Source organism: Petaurus breviceps, unplaced genomic scaffold, assembly GCF_028583685.1.
Source record: "Petaurus breviceps papuanus isolate PSGF00001 unplaced genomic scaffold, PetGlider_PUasm1.0 185, whole genome shotgun sequence".
In the NCBI taxonomy this organism is placed as follows: Eukaryota; Metazoa; Chordata; class Mammalia; order Diprotodontia; family Petauridae; genus Petaurus; species Petaurus breviceps.
Window position 1 is genome coordinate 31,850,069 of NW_027185797.1, and position 17,923 is coordinate 31,867,991.

A 17,923-nucleotide genomic window follows, 5' to 3' on the forward strand; every position below is an offset into this window, starting at 1 on the left:
AAGGGACTGGCAATGTATCTTATGGCCTTGCTAAGCCTTGTCTCCCCAGGAACTAAGATTGCTGAGAACTTGCCTCGTGTCAAGATGAAGAAAAGACCTCCATTTGGGTATTAAGTGCTGTGTTTAAACTTGATGTAACTCTGGGGTAGATTCAATTGTGATCCAGGGGTGGGGAACTTTTGACCTTATGTTTGGAAACTAATCTCCATTTGAGAAGAGGGGCTTTGTGGTGGACTAAATGAAGGTATAGCCTAGGGGTGGAGAAGTATTTAGAACAGAGACTTTGTCATTGATTGAATGGTTGGAAGGTCCTGGGGATGGGGTAGTACTTGGAGATTATTTAATCACACTTAGTAAATGCTGTATTTGGAATGATGTCATGTTTTGATCTTCTCTGTTCTTGGTTTGTCACTGAATAAAATGGAGAGCACCTATGCTGGTATTCTGAACCTTGGGAAGTTGCCTTTCCTTGGCATTACATTACAGAAGTAGGAGGGGAAAAGGGAAAGAAAAAGGATGGAACTGTTAGAAGGGAGGGCATATTGACTTAGGCCGAGGTCTAAAGCAAAACTCTAGTGAGGAGGGTAAGGGAGGAAGGAAAGGAAAAAGCATAAACAGGGGGAGGGGGAATTGGATGGAGATATGATACAGATAGCAATCATAACTGTGAATGTGAATGGGATGAACTCCCCTACAAAATGGAAGTAAATAGCAGAGTGGATTAAAATCCATAATCTTACAATATGTTGTTTACAAGAAACACATTTGAAGAAGAGGGACACACAGAGTAAAGGTAAAAGGTTAAAGTAGAATCTATTGTGCTTCAGCCAAAGTAAAAAAAAAAAGCAGGGGTAACAATCATGATTTTAGACAAAGCAAAAGCAAAAATAGATCTAATTAAAAGAGATAAGGAAGGAAACTACATCCTACTAAAAGGTACCATAGACAATGAAATAATATCATTACTAAACATATATGCACCAAGTGGTATAGCATACAAATTCTTAGAGAAATTAAGGGAGTTACAGGAAGAAACAGACAATAAAACTATACTAGTGGGGAATCTCAACCTCCCCCTCTCAGAACTAGATAAATCAAACCACAAAATAAGCAAGAAATAAGTTAAGGAGGTGAATAGAATTTTAGAAAAGTTAAATATGGTAGGCCTCTGGAGAAAATTGAATGGGAATAGAAAAGAATATACCTTTTTCTCAATGCTACATAGTACCTACACAAAAATGGACCATGTACTAGGGCAAGAAAATAGTTCTTCTCACTCCAGGATTGCTCTGGAGTGCTGTCTCTTTAACTTTTTTTCAGAAACTGGCAAAGGATGGTGAAAGGTTTTGTTGTGCAAGAGACCTGGTCAAACTAATCATCCCAAACAGTGGATTTTTACAAAAGATAGTTTTTATTTAAAATGGCTACAATTATATAAAGTTTCTTTTAAAATTATGAAAATTCCATAAATACAATATAAATAATTACTTTTTTAGGGGTGGGGTAAGAAACTAGATCTGTGATAAAAGATAAGGAAACTTGGATAAGGAAACTCATTTCACCAGTGCTGTTTGGTACTTTCTCTGGACTTTGTCTTAGAGAGTTTTGTGGGCCACTGAGAATTTAGTGACTTGCCCAGGGTCACCCAGTCAGTATGTGTCAGAGGAAAGACTTGGGGCCAGGCTTTCTGGTTCTGAAGCCAGCCCTCTGCTTAGCAGTTCACTGTAGGGAAAGGCTACTCATCTGTTTCAAGAGATCTGGGTCTGAGCCCAGGTACCAAAGATGGCAGCTCCCCTCTTAATTAGGATAGCATATTAAAAAAATAGAAAATATTTTAAATGTTTTAAAATATATAAATTAATATTATCTTATGGGGAATAAATATTACTTAAATACAAATAAATTAATTTAAAATAATTAAAAGCAGTGCCTGCTCGTACTTGGTCGGTTCTTCATAAAGAACAACATGGCCATCTGCCCAATGGACAGAGTTTTCAGTGAAGGAAGGAACGAGCATGAACTAAAACGTTCAGGCATTGAGACTCCTAGTTTGCAGATGCCGAACAGCCCGGATGGTCCCCTCCATGAAGCGGGTGTAGTGCCACAGGATGAGACGGAGACCCACGTTCTTGGACCAGGTTTTCAGGGATTGAAGTTCAGAAAGCAGGTTCTTGGAGGCAGTTGGGTTGGGGGTGGGTACTGCATCTGCCTTTTTTATCTGGAGGGAGGAGAAAAGGGGGGAAACAGGTTATTTTTAGTCTTCTGAAATACTCTTGTGGAGAAGGCCTGCATTATTTCTGGGAGACATGGTTATGGTTGGGAAATACTGCTAACATGGACCACATCTAATGACGGGAAGGCATTTTGGCCACTCCCTCCATGGTGTTAGATATAATCCCGGTTTCTGATACTTCTTGGCAAGGAACCTGTCTGGGCCCTACATTGTGCAATACACAGGTTTTCCTCCATTTGTTATCTCTTGTTGCAGTGATGGAAGAAAAGCTGTCCTCTTCACCTTCCTTTGATTGTAATGACCAGGGATATTTCCATGGTTAATTCCCCATAATCCAGAGTCTCACTCTAAGGGATTTCATGGATTTTAACCCTCTTCAGGGCTTGGTAAGTCATCATTATTATAGCATCTTTAGCATGGGTTGAAAAAAAATGATTTACAAAATTTCATTATCTTTGTTACCACAGTAGGTGCATAATAAGTGCCTGAAGAACTGAATTACCACATCCTCCTTTTGGGCCTCCTGAAATATGTTTGTCTCTTACAGTGCTAAAAGTCTAGGGTTAATTCTGGCTCTTACTTTAGGGGATCACAGTGACTTGAGAAAAAGTTGGAAGGACTTCGGGATGGCTAGCTTTGGCCCTTCTTCCTGTTACCAGGAGGCTGATGTCTATGGAGAGAAGCATTTGATCAGTGGCTTAAATATCCTGGGTCCAGATACAGGCTGAACAGACTTGACTGAGAAGCCAGGCGAGCACATTTCAAGAAGACAACAGGGAAGTAAAGCTTAGACGCGGCTCAATGCTTCCACCTGTGCAGTCTTGGGTCAGTCCCCTTATTTTTGGCCCTACATGGTTCAGTGATTTTCCAACTTTTCCTAATTCAGCTTCTCTGAATTCACCAAATTCAAAGACTATACTGAAGACCCAAGCAGCCCTTCTTGCCCATGTCTGTAACCACCCTAGCCAAAACTAGCCAGTCCTTTCATGGCAGAGACTGGGCTTATGCTCAGTCTGTAGAGAAAGGCTTCAGGCCTTCAGGTCAACAAGTTCAGTTCAGGAAATACTTTTTTGGCACCTACTATGTACAAAGCACTCTTGGGAACTGTTGAAGATTGATCATGTGGAGCCAAGGTAAACACTGACAGCTAGAGAGAGAGCATCCTCCCTCTACGTCTGTTGGTATACAAAACCCATCCTTCACTTCATTTTGTCATGTGACTGCACCATGAACATCATTCTCTGTGGCACATGGAAAAATGTTCAGAGGGTCCATTTTCAGGAGACTTTTCTGCCTTTGTAAACTTCAGGGGATATATCCTTTCTCAAACTGGGAAGTTGTTGACCCAAGGCATATTTTCATACTGTCAGGAAATCTATCCTTACTTAAACTGCTATCTTCAGGCTACAGAAACTTCAACAAGATAATGCATATAATGCACTTTGCATACTCTTAAGCACTATATGAATTTCTATTATCATTGTGATTGTTGTTATTTTCGATGATGAAGAAAATGCCAGAGTTCTGAGAATCTCTTACAGACATTCTCCTGATCCATCCCAATCTCCCTCTACTGTAGTCTTGGACCTGGAGCTACTGGTGTGAGTCAGAAGGCTAAGGCAATCATTGGCTACAAGTGGAATTTCCCATTATTGGTATGTTATGTCATCTTTGAAATCTGGCTGTGGTGACCGTTCCTTTGGACAATAACAGGCTGCTTGTCTCTTTTGCATACTATCTCCTCCTCCTCCACATCTGCCATGTCTAACTCTGCTATCACCTAAGACTTTTTAGTCAGAAAGTTCCCAAAAATTTCCTTAAAAGCCTGTCCTAACAGGGAAACTCGACTTCCCACTTTTATCTGGGGCTGTGGCCACGATTTTTTCTCAGTTTTCTTGACAGCTGGTGCATGTTTTAGGCAGGCTTATGAAGAGCTATTTCCCCCTTCCTGGCTCTCAAGGACTTCTGAAGTTCATGCTGAACAATGTTTGTTTCAGCTCTCTACAGCTGGCACAAGAATGAGATGTCCCAACAGCTTCCACAGAAGGAGAAGGCGGGCAGCACTGTAATGGTCAGGAAGCCTCTGACAGGACTTTGCTTGGCTTTTAGCTGGCTTTGTTTGGACAAGTATTGCATTTGAAAGGACTTTCAAGTTTCCTTTGGGAGATTTGTTCCTTGCTTCTGCCTATCTCCATTTCTAACTTGTGACCATTGCTTCTTGGAATGCATAAAGGGAAACTCACCAAGAGCTTCAGACTGTTGGCTAGCTGAGCTGTACCCAGTGTTAGGGATCGAAACTTGTAGTCCTTCATCTCTTTTTCCATGTACTGAAGATACGTGTCAAACTCCAGAAGACCACTGATGATCCTTATCAAGCATGTCTCCTTATGTGAAAAAGAGAGAAATTGTAGTTACCAGCAGGAGAAAATACTACATAAAAATAGTTAAAATTACTCTTTTACAGCAGAGCTTGCTCATTTCCTTTTTTTCCTTACCCTTCTAACAAAATTAAAGTGCTTCTCCTACATCATCTCAGTTCTCCTCCCAATGGCTCTATGGAGTTGGAAAAGTCCAGCTGTCTTATTTTCCATCTGGACAGAGACACCACTTTGGTGATTGTGCTTAAAGCCAAACAGGTGTTGAGATCTGGGAATAGCCTTAATTCCCCAGATTCTCCTTCTCCTCTTCACTGTCTTAAATTATAGACCTTCCCTAGGCCAGTGGGTCTTTGACTTGGCCTCTTTTCATAGCGTAATCAAGATTCAGGACAGATTATCTCACTATTTGGATATGAGAGGGGCAGATCAGAATGATTTCATGAAGAAGGGAAGCTTGATAGCATGTCAGTTGACCAGCCAGTGAGGTCAATGGACCCTGTAATGGAAGATAATCTGTCTAATATATCTTAGGTCCATTCTCTGAGACTTGGAGGTGTAAAAATACATCAGCACCAACAGAAATATCTAGGTTTGTTTAAAGACATGAAAATGGGACCATCATTGGGACCTCTTTTAAATTAGCTGCCTTATGAAATGCATCCTAGATAGATGTATGGGTGGATGGCCTCTATCTGCCTAGCTATTCCCTCTCTTCTCCTGTATGGCATATCTTCCCCACTTAGGTATGAGTGAATCCCAAGACAGAAGTCCCTCTCTCCCCAGGTCACAGCTCTGTGGATCTCACTGCCCCTAGCTGTAGCACACACACTTCCTGAGAACACGGGCAGTTCCACACTTAGCTGGAACTAAGTGAGTGGGAGCCAAGATGTCCTTGGATTGCCTCACAGGATGGGGCTGTGGGGAAGCCATTGACTTGAGAGTTAGGAGAGCCAAGTCTGGAGAGCCTGGTCCTGCCCCCCTCAGCTTGGTGCTGCTGGCTGAGTTGTCTCCCTACTCCAATCTCCTCATTGGTGAAATGAGAGCTCTGTCCTGGAGGATCTCCATGCTCCTTCCAGTTCAGCTTTTCTCGGGTTCAAGGACTCAGTACCTCATTGAATCCAGTATGCAAACATCCATCTCTCTCTGTGAGGTTGGGAAGGTTGAGGTTATTTTCAGCTAGTGCTTCATTGCTATCATCACACAGGCTCTGGGTCTCACACATCTGGGAAGGGAGGCAAAGCAGTCATGATGAGACAGAAGTTTCTAAAACAAGAGACAAATAGGCTATCCCATCCCAGAACCCCAGAACCTCAGAGTTGGTACCCACCCTGAGTGGGTATCGGGTACAACCCACTCCCCAAGTGGAAACCACACTCCGATCTTCCCAGCCAAGTGCTTGAGGACTCCCAAAGACAGAGGCTTCACAACTCGCCCAGCTGGCATTGTTCATTTTTGGGTAGATAGGGGTATGAGCATTTTCTTCCCAATATCAGGCCAACATGTATATCTTTGCGTCTTCCACTGCTGCTGCCCCCATGGTGCCAAACGAAACAAGCCTAACCCTTTGCCACATTCTGTCCCTTTAGATCCTCAAAGACAACTCTCATGCCCTCCTTAATTCTTCTCTTCCCCAGGCTAATGATCCCCACTTTGTGTTTGACACCAGGCAGGTCAAACTTTCCTCTAAAAATGAATTAATGGCTCCTTCTGGTCTAGGCACCACTGGGAAGGACAGTGTCAAATACATGATACAATTTTGATGTTCTTTTAAATTTCTCTGATCTTCCATCAAAGGCAGCTCATGCTAACATGGGGAAGGGGTTGTATGTCTGAGCATTTTAAATATATTTGTCTTCCTTTAGGGAAGATTTCACTATTGAGAGTTCACAATCAAATAATCTTACACCGTGGCCACCAGCTGCCAAGAAACCCAGGGTTCTTTGGAGTTGATAATTTCTAATCCTTCCAGACAGTGTCAACAAGGTAGAGATTTCTTTTTTTTCAAACATAGAAAAAGGAGGCCCAGAAAAGTAGATGGAGATTATCCCAGATCAGGAATCTGGGATCTGGGAATAGAAGTCAAGTCCCCTGAGTTCCATCTAGTCTATAAGACCTGGTCCTCTCCAGAATGGAACTAGCCTAGCAGACCCAGCTAGCAGAGGAGAAAGTACAGAAGAGGGTCTCTGTCTCTGACTGCCTGGGTCCAAAGTTGGAGGCAAGGTCCTTCCAGGTAAATGGGAGCCAGTGCCTTAATCTGACTCAGGGGCCAGAAGGAGAAATCCTGAAAGTCCGGGCCGCCCTCCTCCATCCATCCAGCCTCTCACCCACCTGCTTTTTTAGGTCATAAGCCGTCGTATAGAGGTAATTTGCAAATTGGAGATCACGATTGCTGGATGATTTGCTTGAGACATCATTCCCTGGAGATTCATCCCCCAAGGAATCTAGGATGGGGACAGCAGCCGTGGCCATGAGGAGCATCAGGGTGAGGGCAAGTGGCCTAAGAGATCCTGTGACTGGGGAAAGGGGAGAGAGGGGAGTGAGATCACCACGCAGCTGCTTGGGCTGAACTTCCTCCTGCTGGCTAGCTTCCACTAGGGCCAGAGCCAGACACACACACACACACACACACACTCACACACACATACACACACACACACACACACACACACAGCTGCTGGGACAAGGCCAGAGATCAGCACTTCTCTTACTTACTGTGGAGTAGAGGATTCATGTCGCAGGGTGCTGAAGGCAGGTTTGGGTTTCTGATGGTCTGGAGGGCAGAATGAACCATCCGACATCCCTGATCTGTATTTATTATGAGACTCAGATACAAACTCTCTTGGGAAAATCCAACATTTTGACAAATCTTTGGTGGGGGGGAGGGGCGGAGCTGGGGATGGGTGTGAATTTAGAGGAAACCTTATTAAGGTTGTGCAAGAGTCGAGCTGTGACGTTCTCTAGCATCATCGGAGTTAGGCTGGACAAAAAAACCTCTTGGGTCATCGGCTTTAGCCCCTAAAGGCCCCTGTGGGATCTTTCTTACTAGACTTTCTTTTTTTCAGTGACTCAGCAGTTAGGCCTCTCTTGGGAAAGAGTTGCTGAAGCAAGTCAGTGAGAAGGACTGAGATCGAGTTTCAATGCAAAGGTAACTGGCTGAAGTTTGCCCACCCCAACTCAGAGGAAACTCAATAGACCAAAACCCATATTTTTGTTCAGTCCTGTCTGACTCTTTGTGATCCCATGTGAGGTTTTCTTGGCAAAGGTACTAGAGTGGTTTGCCATTTCCTTCTCCAGCTCATTTGACAGTCAGAGAACTGAGGCAAACAGGTTTAAGTGACTTGTCCAGGGTCACACAGCAAGTAAGTGTCTGAGGACAGATTTGAACTCAAGAAGAGGAGTCTTCCTAATCCCAGACCCAGAGCTCTATCCACCCCCCTCCCCCAACCCATATTTACAAAGCATAAAATGGTGTGTGTGGGGGGTAGGCATTTCCTTGATCAAAGGATTTGTTATACTATAAAACAGTGCACTAAAGGATACATCTAAATACTGAGTTCTGCCAGGTTCTTTAAGAAAATATCTGATTCACCAACATTTTCTTTACTCAAAAGTTAGAAAATTTTAAACAATTTCTAAAATTTAAAATTTAATGTGTTTTGGCCCAACAAATCCTTCCCAACAAATATTCAAACCAGCTTCTGCATGAAGGATATTTCCCCGAGAGTTAAGTCCAGTTGCCCAATAGAGTCATTGGAATCAGTACATGTGGTTGTGAGCTCTTTGGGAACAGAGACTGTCTTGTGCATCTTTTTGTATCCCCAATGCACAGTATCTGGCACATAGTAGGTGTTTAATAGATGTTTATTGACTGTTAATCTGTCTCTTTCCATTTCATAGTTCATACCACGTTAAGAGATGGAAAGGCCATATGCTTTAACTTGAAGCATCTGGTACCAGTGTTGACCTGAATCCTGTCCCCTCCCCTGTCTGTATCATCATTATTTAATTTATTGGAATTTCTGTTGTGTCCATGGGCCTTTGGGTACTGCTTTCTTCAGTCTGTATCATTCCATCCAAGTCTCCCCATACATATAATTTTTTAGGAACACCTCTTTTACCTCGTTAGGCCTTTCCATGTTTTCAATGGCAGATCAAACAAGTCAGAAGTGTTCCTGTTAGAACAACTCAATTTTTACTTTTGATAATTTTTAAACATGATCATATAGTGATTAAACATTGACTGTCCTGCGAACAAGTCCTATCTGAAAAGGGATAAGTTCAGTAATGTTTTTTTCTTTTCATCCTTTCCTTTGATATAAGGCCAACTAGTACTTAAGGTAGTAAAGTATCTAACAATTATTCAATTACCTAGAAATCTCATACCTCAGAGGTACTTAACCCAGATTCTGAGAACTTATATTTTTGATAACTGTATTTCAATATAATTGGTTTCTTTTGTAGTGTTCAGTATTTTGTTTGATACATTGAAACAGGATTCTGAGGATGGGTCCCTAGGCTTGATGATTATGCCAGAGGGTCCCTGACCCCCAAAAGAGTTAACAGCCCCTTTCCTATCTGCTACTTCTTTTTTTCTTCTCCGTCTTTGACTGTGAGGAATTCTGCAAGGTGAGATTGGTTTAACTCACCTAGTGCCATGTCAGATCTCCTTACCATGTGGCAAAGGGGAAGGTCTCTGCTATTGGAGGTCACTGGGCCTGGAAGTGGCCATTGAGTGGTGTGGATGCAGTGGTAATGGGAGAATATGGTCCCAGACGAGATGACTGTGGTGCTAAAGCCTCAAGAGTGGGCGGGGCAGGTAGTAATCCAAAGACCCTAGCTGCCTCTCATTTCACTTGAGATAGGGGGCCAGCATCAGCCAAAGCCCCCTCAACAGCAACAGAATCACCAGGATGGCAGTCAGCAGTCAGAAGCCTGAAGCACTCTCTCTCTCCCCGCCACTGGCAGCCATGGGCTGCAGCTGCCTGAACCCTCGACCCTTATATCATCTCCTCCCTTTCTTTGACTGTGGTCACTCGGCTTCAGGTGCTGAGGGTCTCTAGCTTGCCAAAGAAATGAGAGAGTTCAGTTTTTGCAGAAAATATCTTTTTTTTTTTTTGCCACAGTGGCAGGTCTCAAAGTAAGAATAAACAGAAATGTAGAAGATGCTTCTGTCCTCATGGGATGGCAGCACCAGAAACTACAGAAATTGTCTTTGATTTCTTTTTTTTTTCTTTTTGGAGGGGAGAGGACAGGGTAATTGGGATTAAGTGACTTGCCCAAGGTCACATGGCTAGTAAGTATGTGTCAAGTGTCTGAGGCTGGATTTGAACTCAGGTTCTCCTGACTTCAGGGGCCATGCTCTATTCGCTGCGCCACCTAGCTGCCCCAAGTGTCTTTAATTTCTAAAGCTGGAGACATAGTCGGCTCATTTATAGTTTGGGTCAAGCCAGCTCTGACCATGCTGCTCTGAGGACTCTGCCCCCCATGTCCTCCTGCCCATGTACCACAGACTTCTGACTCCTGGTTTACATGCTAGCCATGGTTGATGCACAGAATCAAGCTCTGGCTTTTGTTCAGCACCTTCAGCTTTGAGGAGGAATGACATTTCAATGTCTTACAAGTCAAGCCAATGTAACTCTCTGTCTGCTGGTGCTGTATTCTTCCACATGAATCGAAAGGGGAAGTAGGTATGGCTACAGCCCACCTCAGGATGTGTGTTTCAGCTGTCTCTGAAATGAGAAGGTTTCATTTTTGTCCTTTTTTCCCCTGGCTCAACCAACTTTAATAGTTGCCATTGGTAAGAGGTTTATCTAAGACATGATGGCAATCCACTGTGGATTAAAACTGGTACAATTTCCAATCAGACTGACTATGTTTTGACCATAGAGCATAGAGGAATGCTGGAATCCATTGAGACTTCTGGGTTTATCAGCATTCACCAGGGCTCTTGCACTAGAGAGCTCTGCCTTGTTGGTTGGGGGTAGAGATTAGCTGTCGACAAAGCCACCATCTTTAAAATATCTATGGCCATCTCTTCCTCTGGCTTCTGCTGCTGCAACAGGTCCTATGAGAAGGGAGTCAGTCAACAAGGGTGCAAATTCTGGGTCTGTGTCACTTTTAGCAAGTCCCTTCATTTCTCTGGGCTTATATCTCTCCTGTAAAAATGATGGTGATATCTCATGCTCTATCCAGCTCCTGATCCTGTGATGGCCAATTCCTCCTCCTCCTCCTCCTCTTTATTGGCTCCATCTGGCACATTCTAGTTAAATGACTTTTGTCCCAAAACACATTGCAGGCCAGTGGAAGGTTTCCTGATTCCCAGGTTGTCCATTGTTATATCCACCAGGCTACACTGTCCACCCTTCTCAGGGGTGCCTGGAAAATGTACTAAGGGAAGAAAGGAGAGGGGAATCCTCCAATTCAGGACTGTCCAGGAGGCTCTCAACTACTCTGGAGTTGTTGCATGCCCAGAGATTTCATTCTGCTGCTCTCCCCAGCTATCTCCTTCCTTCCAGATCCAAAAATCCCAGTTAACTCAGCTGGGAGGGAAGTAGATTCCTTGGGGACAGTGGAATAGTTTCTTCCTAGGGTGACTATATGGACTTCTAGGACTGAGCAATTGAAGCCTCAGGATGGGGCTGCCCCCGGGGACATGGCCCTCTTCTCTCAGTGTATACACAGTGTACACAGTGTATACACAGTATAAACAATGTATACATAGAGTGCAGGTGGGGGGCTCCAGGGGACTTCACTAACAAGGCTTCCAGTCTGCATCTCCTCTAGGGAGGTGAGTCTGACTGGGTTTCCTTCTCTTTTGTTTCTGCTTTACAATGAGAAGCTTCAGAAGCAGACTTTCCCTTATTCTTAAAATATATTCACTTGAACCACTTATAGGTTCTGAAATTGTCTTCCTCTCGAGATCATCAGCTTGAGACAGAAACTTAAAATGCAAAGTGTTGGTGGGTTCTCTTCATTTCCTTCCTCAGTCCCTTCCTCTTCCCTCTTGCCCTTGATTAAAGTGCTAAGAAAACCACTGGAAAGCGTCATCCACTATGGAAAACTGAGCTAAATATTTGGCTTTTCTATTTCCCTCAGTGTACTTGAGGGTGAGAAAGGTGGTCTGAACCTCCATTAGTTGGGTGATGCCTGAGCAATCTTCCCCAAACCCTGCCACATTTCCTTTAGTTTTCCTCATATTATACTTATCTATGTACAGAAGAATGGAAGTTCCATGCGGGCAGATACTGCCTAGCACAGTGCCTTGCAAACAGTGGGCACTTAATAAGTGCTTACTGCTAAACCAACCTTAATTTGGAGTTTTCCTTTAGTGTGTATGGTGTGGGCACTTTTTCAAATATTTTCCTTGGGGATATGGATTTTCCATTTTTGCATTTCAGAAGAGGAGTCTGAGTGTTCAGTATAAAAAAAGCCTTCCCTTGGGGCCATAGAAAACAATAAAAAAATAATTCAACCTAATGAGACCTTCTATTATGCATATGGTGCTATGCTAGAGAAAGGAAATGGGAAAGTATTTGTGGGACATTTCTGAAGGCTAGTGCTAGCTTGTAGGCTGCAGAGGTCACCTAGGCCAGTGCTGTCATTTTACAGAAAAGGCAGCTGAGTCCAGGGAAGTGAAGTTACTGGTTGCCCACGGCTGCACAGGTAGGAAGAGTCAGAGATGGGATTTGAAGCCAGGTCTTTTCATCCTGGGACATAATTTCATGAAGAAAAACAAAAAGGATTCAGTTTGGCTTATTTTACTCAATTCATTTAAAAAGAAATGAAATGATCACACATTATTAGCTATAATGTAGGCAAGTTTAGATTGAATGTTTCCTTTTCATTTGGTAATGGCAGGGAACTGTGAAAGCCCCTTTCCTTTCTTCAGCCTCAGTGTCCTTATCTGTAAACTGAGGGGCAAGCTTTGTCTCTGAGGTCCCTTCCAGCATTAACAACAGTCCCTTGTACTGTTTGTATCTAAGGAAGGAGATGGACTAGTGATGAGAGATTTTGAAGAAGACTCAACCTATGGTGTGTTGGGAGAAGGACTCTCAGAATTCAGCCCCTGTCCAGCCAGGCAACATTTCTTAGAGGCAGGAGACCAAGAAGGGAAAGTCTCCAGATGGTGCCCCTTCATTTCCCCTCGCTAGCTCATCATTCCTGCCCATGGGGGTAGCTCCTGTGGTAAGAGCCCTTTCTCTTTGTAAGGCTGAAAGTGTAAGAGATGAGATCACTCTCTTGCAACATTCTCTCCAAACTCTGCTTTGGTCATTCCTTTCCTTTCCTACTGATGGTGACTTCGCTTCTTATGCAATGGATGTTTGCCTTCTCAGTAATGGCTGAAGTTACATTTTCTGAGGTGTGTGTGTGTGTGTGTGTGTGTGTGTGTGTGTGTGTGTGTGTGTGTGTGTGTGTGTGCACGCACACACTCCATCCTATAGCTCACTTTCCTCCAGTGGTGGTTCAGAATGGAAATCAAACACACATCCCTTTGTAAGAATAGAGGGGTAGAAGTTAAGCTAGGATGATGACTTAGCTCCCTCTAAGGGCTCTGGGAAGGGCTGGAGGATGGAATCTTCTTCCCCAGAGGTCTTAGAAGAGAAGGTGACCTCCTTCTGCTGGTACTCTTTTGAACATGCTAAATGCCATCTCGAGTGGCCTTTCTACCTACTCTTGTAAGCTACTTGAGGGTAGGATCTTGTGCTGATTGACATACTAAATGCTTCTTGCAATGAATGATATGGTTTCTTTTCTTAGGGATGGTAGCATTGACAGGTATAAAGCTCTTGGAGAACATCTAGCTTAACTTCCTCATTTTATAGATGATAGGGCAGCCTAGTGGTAGAGTGCCAGGTCTGGACTTAGGAAGACCTGAATTCAAATCCAGTCTCAGCCGCTTAGCTGTGTGATCCTGGGCAAATCATTTAACTCTTTTTGCCTCAGTTTCCTCATCTGTAAAATGAACTGGAGAAGGAAATGACAAAACCCCTCCAGTATCTTTGCCAAGAAAACCCCCAATGGGGTCATGAAGAGTCAAACACAACTTAAAATGACTCAAGAATGAGAATTTATAGATGATGAAATGGAGTTCTAGCTAGCTTACATGATTTGCCTGAGGTCATGCAGACAGCACATAACAGAGATGTGATCTGAGGCCAGGTTCTCATGCTCCAAACCCAGTGTCTTTTCAGGTTCCGCAGATGCTCGCTGTGCGAAAGCCAGGTGTTGTGCGAATGGCATGGCTCTGCTAGTCACAGGCTAGTCAGAAGACAAAGTGAACACAGAAGAAGCAACAGTAAATACCAGTAGGCAGCTTGTGCTAAAAACCACCGTGGTGTGTGCTGTAAGTGTGATGGGAATTCAAAGGAAAGGGAGGAGGAATGAGAGCTGGCATAGGCAGGGCAGGCATTTCAGGGAAGGAGAACCTAAGATGAGCCTGGAGGGATGGGTGGGATTGGGGAGGTGGAAGAGGGAGGGAAGAGAATTGTGAGTTAGTGAGGTCCCAGATGCATGAGTGAGCCTGGCGAATTTATGGCATGAGAAGAAGACCCATCAGACTGGAATGGACAGAGGCCATCTGGGAGTTCTAGCGGGGCAGGTCAGCCAGAGGCAGGCAGTGGGACTGGTCAGAAGGGGCTCAGGACCCAGCTCAGAGTTCAGAATGCCAGGGACGGTTAATGGGGAGGACGTGTAGGAGCCGAGAAGCTGATGCTGCCTTTCCCATCTTGCGGTAGATGAGGTCACGAGCTGTGGTGGGAGGAGCTCTGGGTTGAGAATCAGATTCAGAGCGCCTCATTCCAGATCTTGCCCCACTGTGCTCCTCCACCATAGGCTACAGGCTTCTCTGGGCCTCCATTTCCTCACCTGTAAGCTTGTGCCAGAAGGTTTGTGGGAGGCCTCTTCCAGCCCTGAACCCTATTATTCGGTGCCGAAACTGGCAGTAGTTGGAATCAGAAGGGACAGATATCAGAAACACTTTGAAGGAAAAGGCTGTGGGACCTGGTGACTGGTTAGATGAGGGGGATGCAGGAGAAGAGGCCGGTATAAATGCATCAACGATGATTAATTCATACAACAAAGAATGCATGGGATTTTCCATCATCACAGTGTAGATGGACTGGGCCATAAAGCATTTTAGGGAAAGAAGTGCTAACTGAGAGCATATCCTTAAATACATGAGGTGTTTGCATAATGCCTCAATGTTTCAATAATTTCGGAATCCATGATTTTTCTAGGGAATACATTGCCTCCTCTCTGGTGCAGATCGCAGCCCCTCTGTGATGGCTGCAGCAGCCAAAACCTTCATCCCCCTGAGCCCAAGCTGGGCATAAGACTTAACTAGGATGGTCCTTAGGGCTCGTTCAGTTCAGGGGGACCCCTTAGAGCTTGTGCTGTTTGCATGGAGATCTGGAGACCCCAGGCTCCCCTTCACAACACCAGAGGAAGATGTTAGGGAGGGATTTGGCTAGATAAGGGCAAAAATGGACACAGGCAAGTCAGGAGAACGAGATTAGAATCAGGATAACAGCTTTTCCAGAGCCCTGGTTGGCAGTGAGGTGACTTCTGGATGACATCTGAGAACTGACCGTTAGGGAGAGGTGATTTCCTATAATGGGGGATTGCATCAGGACTGGGGAGATACCTTTCCGATCCTTCCTGCCTTTTTTCTGGACTCATTTCCCGAATCAGGGCTCCAGTGGGCATAGGACTATCAATGAGTCAATATTGATTTAGCACCTACTATGTGTCAGGTACTGGGCTGAGGGATGGGGATTAAAGAGACAAAAGAAAACCTCAGCCCCCAAGGAGCTTGCAGTCTAATGAGGGAGACCATAGTCTCTACAGAATGAGCTGTGTACAAGACAAATCGGATGTAATTCTCGGAGGGAAAGCGCTGGTTGGTAAACGCTTCTAGCCTGGGGTTATAAGGTCTGAGTGACCAGGGTGAGAACCCCGCCCCCTCCCTCCCGGGCTGCAGGCAAGGTTGCCTGCGGCAGTAATTTACCACTTGGGACCTGTTGGATCTTGTTTCCACTCTTGGGCTGCTTTAGCATCCTAGCGAGATTCTTGTCCAGATTTCTCAACTCGCTGGTTTTATTATCCTTGGCACCGTAGCCTGGCCAATCTGTGTGCTCATCTTGATTCATCACTGGCGCATGAGTGGCTAGGTGATGCAGCAGGAATCCGGTGCTAATCTGCACACTAAAGGAAGCAAGGCAGCTAACGAAATTCTCCTCTGCCCCTCGCATGCACTCATAGTAGGATCTTTGCTATTACAGTGTGCAATTGATGATTACAGGAGATTGAGCAAAAGTAAAAGTTCCCTGCACGGATATGTGCATTCTTTTACACTGAAACCCTCTGGGGAAGTCAGAGGAAACTCTAAGGGTCAAGTTTGTTTTTAAATTGTGCTTATCTGAGCTAACTTTCTACAGTGTAAGGTGAGAGGGCTTGGTGCTGGCAGGAACTGGTCAGGATACTGCCGTAATTTTCAGATTGGGGTGTGGTCTGTTCTTCATCAGGGATCACTTCTGTGCCAAACAAATCAGCCAAGAAGACCACAAAAGCCGAATTGGCTAATTTTTAAAGCCAAAGACTGAACCTGTGATTCAATTGATATTGGAAATATCCTCTACTAATGCAGGGTGGTGCCTTCTCTAGTCTTAGAGAAGGGTCCTGTAGCCAGTTTATCTCGAGGAAGGGACTCGAACCCAGCTTTTCCTGGCTTGACCCTCTGTGCAATAGTCTCTGAAGTTAAAGAGTCAGACATCAAAGATTCAACTATCCTGATTTTACAGTTGAGTATAAAGAACATAGAATTATGGATTTGAGAGCTAGAAGGAACTTTAGAGATTCAGTCCTCCCATTTCACAGGGAAGGGAACTGAGATGACTTGCCCAGGGTCACACAGGTAGTGTTTGAGTGGAGATTTGAATTTAGGTCCTTTGGACCTCAATATAAGTATAGATAAGTATTATGGGGTGAAAGTTAGAAGAGGCAGAGAAAGAAAGAGAATTAAGTATAGAGGAGGAAAAGGGGGCAGAGAAATGAAGAATTAGAGACACTAAGGCAGAACAGGGGGAAATAGACATTAAAATAGAGAAATGGAGAGACGGAGGTAGAGAGGAGGACATAGAGGGAATGAGAGAGAAACTCAGTAGGTTCGGGAACATCAGAGAAAGGTCACCTTATCTTGTCTGCTCTGTCATTTGCTTAGATATGGACTTCAGAGAGGTTCTGTGCCCTTGAAATGAATCTTTCCCAAACTCAGTGTTTTCTTTCATTTCTAGTTGTCAGGGAACCTTTCCTATGGAGGTGGGTCTGCAGAGTTCTCACAGGAAAGGGATGGTAATTATCTGTCAGGAAATGATTCACCATCACCTGTACCATGGTACTCCATCTTATTAATTATTTTTCCACAGTCATTCAAGCCCTAGTGAGAAGGGCTTCACAGCATCTGCTAATGATAAGACCAGGTCAGGGGAAACAGAGTTGCATCCAGTTAGGAGATCTAAGCTCTTGTCATTCCCTAATCATCGAATCCTGGGCAAATTACTTAGCCTCTCTGGGTCTTAGTTTCTTTATCTGTGAAAGGGGGAAAAGTGGTGTGATGTAGTTGGTAGAAGGTTGGTCTTGGAGTCAGGAGTGCCTTCTACCGGCTTACCAATTGTGTGATGGTAGGCAAGTCATAAGCTCCCCTGTGCTCTTGGCAACTCTTTAGGACAGTAAGTTGCAGAAGAGGATCTGCATTGGTGAGGGACATTTGCACACTAGGAATTCCCTGCATTGATGAAATTGCAGGTCTGGACCGAAAAGGAAGAATGATAGATTCTTGTTCTATCCCGTAGTGCCACACATGAAGATGAAATGAGGTCAGATGTGTTGTAACACTTTGGAAAGGAGGGTGAATTTTGTACTTTACAGCTAAGTAAACTGAAGCCCGTGGAGTTTAAGTGATCAGGTGTCAGAACCAGGGTTTGAACCAGTCCCTCCAATTCTCTCTGTAGCGCTCTTTCTTCGTCTTCAGAAACGATCGTGTTTTGATTGGATGCAGAGAGCTGGTCTGGAGCTGCACTGAAGAGAAGTCTTCCTTCTTCCGTCAAGATTGATTTCCATTATTTGTGTCATCATTGTCTTAAAAACTTCTGGGGAGCAGAGACACTATAGAAGGTGCTTTTGAAATAGAGATGATTGTGGGTCAGTCGAATGTCTGTCAAATGACAATCAAATAGTCAAATGAATTCATATTTTCAGAAATACTCCTTTGCAATGCAATGTGTTGGACAAATTGCATCCCTCCCTCCCTTCCTTC

At 44.2% G+C, this 17,923-nt stretch overlaps 1 protein-coding gene and 1 long non-coding RNA gene across 3 annotated transcripts in view; one reads left to right on the plus strand and one right to left on the minus strand.

Annotated features, from left to right (window-relative positions):
• Positions 1 to 1,392: 1,392 nt before the first annotated feature.
• Positions 1,393 to 7,146, minus strand: IL6 (interleukin 6). The gene is made up of 4 exons (XM_069088736.1): positions 6,940 to 7,146; positions 5,720 to 5,833; positions 4,477 to 4,617; positions 1,393 to 2,218 (listed from the first exon to the last, which is right to left on the minus strand). The coding sequence occupies exons 1-4, from the start codon at positions 7,087 to 7,089 to the stop codon at positions 2,030 to 2,032; spliced, it is 594 nt and encodes a 197-aa protein (XP_068944837.1). The 5' UTR covers positions 7,090 to 7,146; the 3' UTR covers positions 1,393 to 2,029.
• Positions 7,147 to 7,221: 75 nt separating this feature from the next.
• The window catches only part of LOC138161798 (uncharacterized), a 52,348-nt gene continuing 41,646 nt past the window's right edge, over positions 7,222 to 17,923 (plus strand). Inside the window, exons 1-3 of one of the 2 annotated variants that reach the window (XR_011168470.1) lie at positions 7,222 to 7,359; positions 7,674 to 7,756; positions 12,594 to 12,795. This is a non-coding gene — a long non-coding RNA (uncharacterized lncRNA). The remainder of the gene's footprint in view (positions 7,360 to 7,673; positions 7,757 to 12,593; positions 12,796 to 17,923) is intronic. The other variant, XR_011168469.1, reaches the window with a different exon arrangement.